At 30.0% G+C, this 13,172-nt stretch overlaps 1 protein-coding gene across 1 annotated transcript; it reads left to right on the top strand.

Moving 5' to 3' along the window:
- Positions 1 to 1,605: 1,605 nt before the first annotated feature.
- On the top strand, positions 1,606 to 2,360 carry LOC117926954 (basic blue protein-like). The gene is made up of 2 exons (XM_034846291.1): positions 1,606 to 1,859; positions 1,960 to 2,360. Exons 1-2 carry the CDS (start codon positions 1,688 to 1,690, stop codon positions 2,157 to 2,159), a joined length of 372 nt encoding a protein of 123 aa, XP_034702182.1. The 5' UTR covers positions 1,606 to 1,687; the 3' UTR covers positions 2,160 to 2,360.
- Positions 2,361 to 13,172: the final 10,812 nt, after the last annotated feature.

Raw genomic sequence — 13,172 nt, 5'->3', positions numbered from 1 at the left:
TATCCTGACAAACAGGGGAAAAATTGCCCCAAATGAACTGTAGGTGTTGATGAGGTTGGTAGGTGAAGATGGATCCATTTGGTGAGTCAGGACACAGGAGATGTGGTATGGTAATAATTCAAAAGCGATTGAATTTGAATATTTTCTGGTAGTGGAGGCATTTCATAATGTCATATTTAATCAAAAAGCAAGACAGACTGAGCATTCAGTCTTTGGCATTGCTTACAAACCTACCAGACCCATTGACTCTAAGTAGTCCAACTTCATAATGAATTGGGTGAGGTGGGGGTTGTTGGTCTACTTTAATTTTTTTGGCCTTCACTTTCTTACTATTCCACCTTCCATTAATTTGTTAGGTTTCACCCCCATGTTAGCTACAAACACACAACCCCAGATAAAAATAATAATAATAATAAAAAATAAATAATAAATAAAAAATTATTGGTGATTTCATTTCAATCTATAAAAAAGGTCACATTTACAAGTAGGTTTATTCTCTTTTGATTCTTTACTTGCTATCCTCTTTTTTTTTTCACATTTATAGTGCTTTTATCAGTATTTCTATTGAAAATATTTATAATGAAAGTGCTTTTTATAAAAGTGTTTTTAAGATAATCATTTATAAAGTGTTTCTTCCAAAAATATTATAAGTAATTTTCTTACATTACAAATGATTTTTCAAAATTTTAAAATATTTCCTAAATTTTGTTAAATATTTATTTATTTTTAAAATACTTTCAGATCAAAAACATTTTCTAAAATCACTATAAAATAGACTCTTAAGTTGTTCAATTTTCATGACATTTGTAGTCAACTTTGTAATTTGTAAAAATTTTATTATATCAAGACTTGTTTTATGCTCATAGTACAAAATATTTTTAGTAAATTTAAATATAAATATATTTTGAAGAAGAGTTTACTAAATGAGGTCCTCTACTTCAATATTTTTTTTTTAATATTATTGTATAAAAAAATATTTGAGTTTTTTAGCCTCTGAAATACCATGGAAGAAAAGAATATAAAAAGCACCAGAGAAATAAAATGATTCAATTAATAATAGAAAAAAAAAGTAAAATAAAATGTAATGAAAATGATGTAAAAACTTATATGGGTCTCCTTCTTTTTGTCTTTATGAAATAATAATAAAAAAATTATTAATTTTAAATATGGATTTTATAATCTAGTTAGTAAATCCTAGATTTGACCATTACCATGCAAAAATCCATAATTGAATTTTCTCAATTTTCTTACCTCAAAATGCATTAGGAAGGATGACTATGTGTCACTCTTAAATCTTTATGGAAAATAAATTTTACAAAAATGTTTGCTTTAATATTTTTATTAGAAATATTTTTACCATGAATCTCTTCAGATGTAAATTACAAAGACTCTTTTCATAATGTTTTTGATGTGCATTATATATTTCCTTGTGTGGGAAAATATTAAATAGGAAATCCCCCAAAAGTCTTCCTGCAATAATCACAAGCATGCCAAGATCCTTGGCTATCATATATTATCTTGAAACATATGGGTCCACATTATTTAGTGTCCACACCCTCCCACCAACCCTTATAAAAAGGCCACTTTGGTCTGTAAGGTTCCACATTACAACTTCCCATTTCACTGCTTTCTCTCTGTGTCACCATCCTTTCTTGTTTGTTTGTTTGTTTGTTTGTTTCCCTAGAAAATGGCTGTGGGAAGAGGCAGTGCAGTTGTGGCCGTAGTTCTGGTGCTGTGCCTTGTGCTTCCATGTGACATTGTTGATGCAGCCACCTTCACTGTTGGTGGTGCCAGCGGCTGGACCTTCAATGTTGTTGGCTGGCCTAAGGGAAAGCGTTTCAAGGCTGGTGATGTGCTTGGTAAGTCTTTTACTCTTAAACCTAATCTTTTTAGGTGAAATTTTAATAATTTACGAAAAATTACAGGATAGGAAATTATACCTATGTGTTTATTATGCAGTGTTCAACTATAGCCCTTCGGCTCACAATGTGGTGGCGGTGAACAAGGCCGGGTACAATGGGTGCACCACGCCTCGAGGTTCCAAGGTGTACCAGACAGGGAAAGATCAGATCAAGCTGGTGAAGGGGGCCAACTATTTCCTCTGCAATTTTCCTGGGCATTGCCAATCTGGAATGAAGATAGCAGTAACTGCTACTTAATATCTACACACATATGAAGCAAATAATATGGAGTTGCATCTCCTTCTACATATATATTGATTCTATCATCATAATACAAGAGGCCTTATGCTAGTTTTTAATATTTGTACGTACGGTTCAACCTTAGCTAGCTAGCTCAAGTGAGAAGTGACTTTTCAGTATCTTTAATATCATAAATAAAGTTGCAGTTGGTTGACAATATATGGGTTGTTGCATTAACTTTTTGTTTTGAGGATGCCCTCTCTTTTCTTTTGCTTTTTCCCTTTTTCTTTTTTAATGTCAAAAATTTTGAAAGAGAGAAAATGAAAAATAAAAAATAAAAAATCAATGAGAGTGAAGTTATATTCTTGAGATACAAAATGGGCTTGAAAGATTACCAAAAAGGAAAAAATTAAGTAGTTAACTCAATGATCAGACTTTCACATGGTTGAAGGGGTGCTTAGTTGATCCCATGTTTCAAATAAAGATGATTTTCTTTCCCCACCTTTTAGGGGTAGCTGCTCCTGGGCCTTAGTTGACTCAGTCATAGGGACAAAAGAAAATTGAATAAGTGTAATTGTGAATCGTGTGACCTTATAAGTGGGTAGGTAATACATCAAATCAAAGAGAAATGATTCCATAGGGAAAGTGGTTTTTCCTATGGTAAATCTCTGCATGTAAACTTCTCAATCTGTCAAACAAAAAACATGAAATTTATAATATATTTTAAAAATTATTTTGGTATTAAATCAACAATTAAAAAAAGAACATATTAAAATAGGCCAAAACAATCCATTTTGAAATATTTATTTATGATATAGTAATAAAAATTCTTTTAATTTTTGGATTATGTGTTGTTATTGACTACCATTATGGCTTTTACACAAGTTAAAAAGAATCAAAAGAATAGGTGAATTTATATAACAATATTCATTTTGTGGTCCAAATTTTATTTCAACAACCCATGAATATAATCATGACTTGAGAAATTATAAATGCATCCGCCTAAACTCTTTTTTGTATTCACTCTTTTAGTGAATATTTTAAGATACAAATATCTTTTACTAAAATCCCCAAAGTACTGTTCAACACAAAAATACATATACTTTGCCTTTTTTTCCTTCATTTTTCTCTGGTCGGTAATTTCTCTAATCCTAATAAAATTTAGTAAAAAAAGTTGTGTTTCTCACAAATAGAAAAACAAATAATTATATCCAATAATGTTACAAGTGAAAATATATGGTTTTTATACATTTATTTTTTTTCATTTATTCTCACATTTTTGGGATTGGAGGAAGAGGTCTTTATTGTTATCATTTTTTATGTATGTCCTCACTCGATGACAAAACTCGCTTTTTATTTATAAAAAATTGATTTTTAAATATACAACAAAGCAATGGTAATGAGGAGCAAGGAATAAAAGAACATTCATAGTAGAGCATGCATATCAAAAGAATCAAACAAGGAAGGAAGGAAGAGAATGTACCTCAATAATGCCTAAAACAGGGCAAGGCTCTTACATAGGAAAGAAAAAGTTAGTTTGCAAGCAAAATAAGGGATATAATATCAAAACAAGAGCCACCCAAAATGTACAAGATTTACACAATCAAAATTAAGAGTCAAAGATGGTTAAACTAGTATCAAAGTGGACTAACATACACTAAACATACAAAGAGGCTATAATAGTACAATAAAAAGGTAGTCATAAAATAAATCTGAATAAAAAAAGTTAAAAAGGATGATCATGCTATGGGGAAGCTTGTTTAACATGTATAAGATGTATAAATTACAAATTAAGAGTCATAAAAGGTTAAAGCCATGCCGAAATGGACTAATTGAATAAGTTATTCAAATAATATAGAAACATGATATAAAATAAGCATTTACAAAATAAATTTAAATAAAATGATTAGAGATGAGATAAAAAAAAATTCCATATAATATTTAAAGTGTCTAGAACATAACTCTACCCAAAAGCTTAAGGGGCTCAAGCATGCACCAAATAGTCTAAATTTCAAAGAATATCTCCTAACTCCAAATTAGGTTAGCACAACAAGCATACAAAGATTGAATTAATTCGCAAGGACAATAAGTTATTTTTTAGTGAGACCAAAGCCTCTAAGCTTATTAAAGAAGTATGGAATATAGAAAAAATATCCAAATTAATTAAAAACCTAAGAACTAGGATTGATTTACAAAAATATTTCAAAGGCTAGAAATAAGGTAAAAGCTAGACATTTGGAAAGACTGATTTATTCAATAAGCTTGGAGAAAGAGTTTTTTACAAAACAAAAATTATTTGATACATTCAAGAAATCTAAAACACATTACAAGCCTTAAAAATATTTTAGAATAGATCAAAAGGTCCATATTTATACAAACATTTTGAAGGTAAAAAAACAATATAACAAACAAGCAAATTTCATAAATCAAAGAATGTGGGCTATGAGCTCAAATTGTTTTTCATGGACTAATCTACATCTCAACCCTCTAATGAACATGAGAAAAGGGTTCATAGGGGCTAAAGATGATCTCATTAACTTACGATTTGCAAGATTAATCCATATTTTCAAAATCAAGAAAATCAGAAAATTAAAAGTTAAAAAGAAAATGAGTGATATAGGCTAAGGAAGTGAGTTTAGTTCCTCTTTAGGGTTTTAAGCCTCAAAATGAGTATGAATTTAAACTCACAAAAGACATGGAAGGCTAAATTAACTCTCAAGTTTGGAGAAAAGTGCTAAATGAACATGAAAATATCCATAGTGAGGTATGTTCCCATGTGAAATCAAGTCATGTATGCCAAAAACTAGTGGCAACCGTTATTGGCCTTAAAATGTCTATGATATTTGTCAAAGGACAGCTTTGCTGTCCATACTTCTTTCCTTATTTTAGCCCACAATTGTTTCCTTATTTCTCCATTTATTATTCTGTACAGTTAGCATACATTATTTGACAGATTATAGTTTACATATCTAGGGCTAGAATCATGCTGGAATTTATTTGCTTTTATTTGCTTTCCATGTATAGCATCCTTGTAAAGTCTATATATAATATACAAAACTCAAGGCTAAGGTATTCGGTCATTCACACAATATTTTGACATGGTATCAGAGCTTGTGCTCTAAACCTAGAGTTTACACGCTTTCTAGTTTTTTTTCTTTGGGTTTTCTCGGATTTAGCCATAGGGGCTCTCGAATTTAGCCCTAGGGGCTCTCGGACTCTAGCCCAGCTTTTGGGTTCTTTTTTTTTCTGGTGGTTGTGACAACACATCTGTGGTGTGATCTTGGAGTTTTCTTTAGGTTTCTTCTCTTCTAGGCTCTTGGAGATCTTCGATTATTTGGAGGTTTGTTATCAGATTTAGGCTCTTTGAAGATGTTTTTTTTTTTTTTGTTTCCTAGGCTATTTCTGTCTTCATAATGTCTGGAGAGTATTCTATTGTTCTTTTCAATGGCAAAAACTATCTTAGTTGAGAGTTTTAGTTTAAAATGTTTGTGAAAAGTAAGAAGCAAGACAGAGTCTCTAAGTCATCTACGGAATTTGAGTACCGGGCGATGTCTCTTGCTTGTTCTGAAATCATTTGGCTTCGAGGTTTGCTTGTGGAGTTAGATTTTTCTGAGACCGATCCTACACCTCTACATGCCGATAATACAAGTGCTATTCAGATCACGACCAATCCTGTCTATCATGAGCGCACAAAGCATATTGAAGTGGACTGTCACTCTATCCGTGAAGCCTTTAAAGTTTGTGTTATCACTCTTTCACATATTTCCACTGACTTACAAATTGCTGATATCTTCACCAAGGCTCTCCCTCGTCATCGACATTGCTTACTAAGTAGCAAATTGATGCTTGTTGATCAACCTGCATCAATTTGAGGGGGGCTGTCAAAGGACAGCTTTGCTGTCCATACTTCTTTCCTTATTTTAGCCCACAATTGTTTCCTTATTTCTCCATTTATTATTCTGTACAGTTAGCATACATTATTTGACAGATTATAGTTTACATATATAGGGCTAGAATCATGCTAGAATTTATTTGCTTTTATTTGCTTTCCATGTATAGCATCCTTGTAAAGTCTATATATAATATACAAAACTCAAGGCTAAGGTATTCGGCCATTCACACAATATTTTGACACTATTAAGCCTTAAATAACTATGAGAAGGGATTCAAAAGGGCCAAAAATTGTCCTTTAAAATTCAGTTTAGAAAACCTTTCAAAAATAATGAAAATAATGAAAGCAACTATCAACTTTCTCAAGCATAATGACAAGACCAAAGCCTAGGGTAAGAGGATTAACCTTTGGCCAAGAAATTAACTATTGAAATATGCTTGAAAATCAACCAAAAAGGATTTGAAAGCGGGTTTTATAACCATATTTGCAAAGAAAACCAAAAAAAAAGAAGGCTTTTTAAAGCCTTTTTCCACATAAAATCTCTTTGACAAAGAATCAAACACTTTGTGGATCTCAAATTTTATTTTAAAATCAGTAACAAAACATTCAAAAATCATTAAAATAAAGGAGAAAAACAAAATCCCCCAAAAGATGAATCTAAAGAAAATCAAGGATTTCAAATCCAAATAAGTCTCGTATCATGTTTTAACCAATGAGCTTCAAAAAGAACAAAACCAAATTAAGCAAGGCTTCAAAAACTACTAAACAACAATGAAATTAAGAGATCAAACATTTCATCAAGCAATCATGATGGACAAAAATAAGAAAATAAGAATAAAATCTATAGATGAAGAACAAATATCCAACAAGCAAGACTTCAAAAACTACTAAGCAACAATGAAATCAAGAGATCAAACATTTCATCAAGCAATCAAGATGAACAAAGCGAAGAAAAGAAAAAGAAAATCTATAGATAAAGAACAAATACCTAACAAGTAAGTGTGTGGCTTTTCAATATCCACACCCAATACACATATCATCTAAAAAATCAAAAGAAAATGAAAATAAATTGAAAAAACAAGGAAAAATTGAAATTAAAATGAGCTTACCAAGATAACTCCTCACAAGTGAAAACACTTAGCTTTTAGCAAGCTTACGATCCTCTTACAAGCCAAGTATTCTTCCAAGCTATCCCTTTTTTTCTCTTGATCTTTGTAATTTAACAAAGTTTTCCTTTCAAAATGCAAAAGAGAATCACCCTAAAAATGAGCCCCAAGACCCATTTTTATAGGACAAGGAATGGCAAAGATCTTGACACTTGTCACCATCTCCACTAAGTCCTAAATTCACTTAAGACTCTTTTAAATGAAATCCAAACCCAAAGAGACAATAACCTAGAGTTAAATCTCTAAAAAAAATCCTAAAAAAAAATGCTAAGAACCTCCAAAGAAGGGAAAAAAAAAAAAAAGGCCTAAAAAGGAGCTCAAATGGGGCTAAAATAGGCAAAGCTTGATCAATCAATCGAGGAACTAGTTGAATTGGTTACCAATTGGTTGAACCAGTTGCCTTGTCTAATTAAGGACCTGTTGAACCATTAGGACAACCTAGAACAAGCCAAAAACAAGTTTTAGGTCATAAAAAAAAAAGCTTGAATGAGCTCTGATCACTCTAAAACTTTGAAAAACCTAGGTTGTCTCTAAAGTGATGCCATAAATCCAAAAATTCCCTTTCAAAAGATCTCCAAAAGTGACCCAAGATTCAGTGATAAAGCCAAGTAATAGATGGACCACCAAGGAGTACAAAAAAAAAAAAAGGAATCCTATGCATGTACTATGTGAAGAAGTGAAGTGAGGGGTGTCGAGTATAATCAAAAGCATGCTTTATGAGGACAAAATGGAGGGTCTACACCAAGGTCGAACTTTTTTTAGTTTTTCATCAATGTGCTTCTTGACATTTCAATAATGTTTGGAAATGTACATCTAAACACACTTACAGGTATATGATATTGTACAACTAGACATTCCTAGGATGTCTAACACTGTATTAAGTCTTCTAAGTCCATACACCATGGGCTACTTTTTTTTTCTTCATTTATATTGTAGTTTTTCATGATTTTTCTCTTCTAGATCACTTTTATATTCTTCTTAATTGTTTTTCAACCATTTTTACAAGTTTATTTTTTAAAAATAATATATGAATAAGCCCTAAAAGATATCCATGTTGTATGTTATATGGATTCAAACAAAATGTATAAAAAAAAATTCAAATTAGCTATGAATTTGCCTATAGTAGTTTTCTGGTATTCAATAAGCTTTAAACAAGATGATTTGTAGTTAGGGTTTGTGGTTGGGAACAAATATGTTGGAAGAAAAAGAAAGAAGAAGATGAGTTTATGGAGAGATTAACGAGAAGGCCGTTTTAGGTATTTTGCAAGGTGGATGCATTAATAAGTTTTTAGTTTTTAGGTAGATATGTAAATAATATGGACACAAAGAGAGTTTTGGTGGATGCATCTATAGTTTCTGTTTTTGAATGTATCCCATATCCCACATTGATGTAAGCCTATAATGCTATTATTCATTCAAATCATTACTCAAACACATGCCACTTTCCCCTTAAATTCCTTCTTTCCTTTTACACAATCATCACATTCGTTTTTAAAATTATTATTACTGTTTTGATTTTCATTTTTAGATAATTCCCATATATATATATATAAACAAATGAGGATTTTTTACACAAATTATTTGGTTATTTGGGTACCTTAATTTGTGTGTAGTTTATTTGCTTATCTATTGGAATTTTTGCATCTAGCATAGCTAAGATTGAGAAATGAAATAATTTATCAATTAAATCAAAGGTCTAAAGGTGAAAGTGGAAGATGATGAACTATAAGTTTCACATAAGCCATTTAAGACTCTAGTTTCATAACTAATAAATAGTTAAAATAATTTAAAATATATAAAAATTGAATAGAATAACATAAATGATAAACTTTATAATAGATCAATTAGTTACGAAAAATAATACTAATAGTTTCACACTTTCACTTAATTCTTAAAAACTCGTAAGTATGATTAAAAAATATATTAAGTTCTCACCCCTTTATTATCTTTATTATCTAATGCATCATTAGTAAAAAAAATTTATACCATCAATTAATTCCTCTTATTTCATCTTATTTAATTGGTATCAAGTTACCTTATTGTCTTTGTCTTTACTCACACTTTTATCTAACATATATTAAAAATTGGGTGTAAATTATCATTAGTGATTAAGTTGAATTATTTTTTTTATAACTTTAATTTTATTATACTTGCAAACTTATTATGCAGTTTTTTAGAATGGAGAAAACCTATATTGATCAATGGTATTGTAGACCCTCTTTGTCCTCATAGCACATATTATTGCATACTTGTTTCCCTCACCTTGTACTTTCTTGTAGTACACACGTAGGATCCTCGTTTGCTTAGTTGTTTATTGCACTCCATAGTGGTCCATTGGTTAGTTTGTCATTAACTCTTGGGCCATTTTTAAAGACTTTTTGGATCCTTAGCATGATTTTAGTTGTCCTCTAGATTCTCCTAAAATTTCAGCCATTTTTAGAGCTCAATCGGACTCTTTTCGATGACCTAAGAACCTTTTAGGGTCCAACTAGTTCCCATTGACCGGTTCATTGTGTTTTTGTTGTTTTAAGCCCATTTCAACTCAGATTTGAGCACTTTTTTTTTTTTTTGTTGGTTTCCTTTCATTCCCAAGTGTTTTTTGGTTTTAATTTTTATTTAAGTGGGTTTTTGGTTGATTTGAGTATAGGGTAAGATGATGACAATAGTCCAAATCTTAGCCTTCTTTTGCCTTATAAAAGGAGGGTTTGGTAGGTTGTTTGTAAGGACTTTTTGGGGTTTTTTGGAGGAGGGACTACTGAAATTTTCAGTGGAGGAAGACTTTGGAAATTTTGAAGATCTTTTTGCTTGGAGGAGAAGAAATGCTTGCTTGAAGCTAAGAAAATCTTGCTTAAGTGGAGAATTCTTGGGAAGATCACTTAGATTTTGTGTTTTCCTTTTCATTCACTATTCTTCTTCACTTCCTATTGATCCCTAAGATTGTTTTCTTGTTGGGTGTGGATTTTGGAGGTCACATATTGGTTTTTTGTATATTTTATTTGCCATCTATGATTGTTTATCTTCTCTTCTTCTTGATTCACCATGATTGCTTGAGAATTGATTTAATCTTAGATTCATGTTATTGAACAGTAGATTTTGAGAGTTTATTTGAATTGATTTTGGTTCTTTTGGGTTGTTTTACAAACTTTTAAGCCATTTGATGATTATTGAAATGAGGCTTTGCTAGATTTTAAATTTTGGTTTTGTTTTTAGGGATATTGGTTTTTTCCACTTTATGTTGATTTTTTGAAAGTCTTTTTGTTAGATTTAAAAATAAAATTGAGAGCTACAAAAATATTTAGTTATTTGCCAAATTAATTTTCTATGGAAAATACATTTTTAGATCTTTTTGGCCCTTTTTGATTTTTTCTTCCAAATGTAATTGTAAAAATGGATTTTCAAATCCTTTTGTTGGATATTTTAAGTATCTCTAATGATCTTTTTTGTGGCCAAGGATCAAGCCTCTCATCATAGGCTTTGGTCTCATTTTTATGCTTGACAAAATCAATAGTTACTCACATGTTTTTATGTGTTCTTGAAAAGGTTTTTTAAATTGATTTTTTTGTAAACCAATTTTAGTTCTTTTGATATTTTTCTATGGTCATTTAGGACATGAGATTATGGCTATTTTTTTTTTTTTTTTATGATCAATAATGGCTACCATGATTGTTGGTACATAATGCATGATTTCATATTTTATGGGTATTTCTTTGTGAATTTAACACTCTTTTCATTTGTGAGTTTTAATTTGGTTCTCCATGCCTATATGAGTTTAATTTCATACTCATTTGACGGTTAAGAAGGAATGTTAACCTCATGAATTGGTCTATGACTCATTCTTTTGGCCTACATCACTCATTTTTCAAACTCTTAGTTTTAAGATTTTATTGATTTTTAAAAGCATGAATAAATCTCACAAGTCTTAATTAAATGGGATAACCTCCAACGCTCATGAGCTTTTCTCCATGATCATTAGAGGGAAGGGGATGTGGATTAATACATGAAAATCAACTTGGATATTGGTAAGGCCCACATTCTTGGATTTTCGAAATCACCCACTTGTTGCCTTATTTTTTACCCTTAAAATGTTTTATTAAATCTTTACTTTTTGGCATGTCCTAAATATTTTTTATGTTCAAATGATGCTTTGGACTTCTTAAATGTATGAAAGAATTTTTGTTTTGATTAAAAAGGCTTCTCTAACCTTGTAAATTAAATTGGTTTTTTAAGATGTCTAGATTTTGCCTTGTTTTTTAAACCCAAAATGTTTTTGTAATTCTGTATTAGCCCATGGGATTTTAATTATTTTTAATATTTTTCTTGTATTATAGAATTCTTATGTAATGATTTAGGCAATTTTGTATGCAATTCTTTGCATGCTTTTAATCTTATTTGATCCTTGATTTGTACTATCGACGTCTTATACATGTTAACCAAGCCTTCCTTTATATCACATCTCTCTTTTATCTATTTTATTTGACTTTATTTTGAGATTGCATACTTGTTGCTAGTTTTGAAATTTGTTCATGTTTAGTTTGGTTTAGTCCATTTTAATGTTAGCTTTGTCATCTTTTGTTTCTTGATTTGAGTTGTATATATGCAGTAGCCCTTGTTATGATTTTATATCTCTTATCTTACTTGTGACATAACTTTGTTTTCCATAAAAGCGTGCTACTCGTTTTGGGGCATTATTGAGGTACACTTTTTTCGTTTCTTGATTCGTTCCTTTTATATACATGTCATGCTTTGAGTGTTCTTTGTTTATAACTCTTCATCACCATTACTTTGTTGCATATTCTTGTTGTCCCTTAGTATCCATTAGTTTATTAGTCAATTGCCTTGCATCTCTCTGCTTGTTTTGTAAAAACCTCTTTAGGGCTTAGAAGGGTGTTACCCTATAGTACCTTCTCAATAAGTAACCTGACCCCTAGACTTGGACTTGATTTTTTTGTAGACATATTTTTCCTTTTATAAGGAATCACTCTTAGGATTTTATTTTTTATTTTGTTTCTTTTTTAAAAAAATAAACAAAAATAAGTGATAATTCTAATTTTTTCAAAAATCAAAATTTCATAATAAAAAGTGAGTCTATCCGTTGAGTAGGGAAGCATGTAAAAAATGTGGGTCCATAGGTATTTAACTTGATCAACACTTTGATGGCATAATCTTAAATAGTTTTTCATCTTGAGGTAAGAAGCATCAAATGGCAAGAGATGAGCTCCTTTTTCTGCAATCACCATAAAAATAAAAAAAATAAAAAGGTTATTGTTTAAAAGAAGCATTTGGTTAGTAAACACATATTACGACAACAAATATTTTTCATCACAAATTTGATAATAGAAGTACCATTACTAATTAAATCGGTGACCATTAATTATATTCATCAATAATAATTTTTATCAATGATTTTTAGTTGTTGAAATATATATATATATATCTTTAAACTAGTATTTACACCTTACTTATCACCTAATTTGAATCATCTAGAGTCTTCATTTAAACATATTCACCAAATTGTTGTATTTTATTATTATTATTATTATTATTATTATTATTTTATATATATATATAATAATTAGGTTTTCACATTTTTTCCATGCTAAAATAAATGAGGATTTTTATTTGAGGACCTCAATTTGTGGGCAGTTTATTTGCTTATCCTCTAGAATTCTTCCATCAAACATAGCTAAGAATGAGAAATGAACAATAATAGATGATAATTTATCAATTAAAGTTGTAAAGGTGAAAATGGAAGATGATAACCCTTTTAAGACTAGTTTCCTAATTAATAAATATTTAAAATAATTTAAAATATATACAAATAAATAAAATAACATGAATGATAAACTTTATAATAAATCAATTTAGTTATGAAAAATCATATTAATAGTTTCATACTTTTACTTAATTCTTAAAAACTCGTAAGTATAATAAAAAATATATTAACTTAAGTTCTCCTTGTCCATGTTATTATCT

This window comes from Vitis riparia, chromosome 12 (assembly GCF_004353265.1).
Source record: "Vitis riparia cultivar Riparia Gloire de Montpellier isolate 1030 chromosome 12, EGFV_Vit.rip_1.0, whole genome shotgun sequence".
Classification (NCBI taxonomy): domain Eukaryota; kingdom Viridiplantae; phylum Streptophyta; class Magnoliopsida; order Vitales; family Vitaceae; genus Vitis; species Vitis riparia.
Note: the sequence above shows the minus strand (reverse complement) of the source record. Positions and strands in the feature narration are given on the sequence as shown.

Bases quoted from the DNA above. Each gene is read 5' to 3' on its own strand.
- LOC117926954 (XM_034846291.1), top strand. From the start codon at position 1,688: ATGGCTGTGGGAAGAGGCAGTGCAGTTGTGGCCGTAGTTCTGGTGCTG. The intron at 1,860-1,959 runs GTAAGTCTTTTA...TTTATTATGCAG, and splicing joins CAAGGCTGGTGATGTGCTTG to TGTTCAACTATAGCCCTTCG.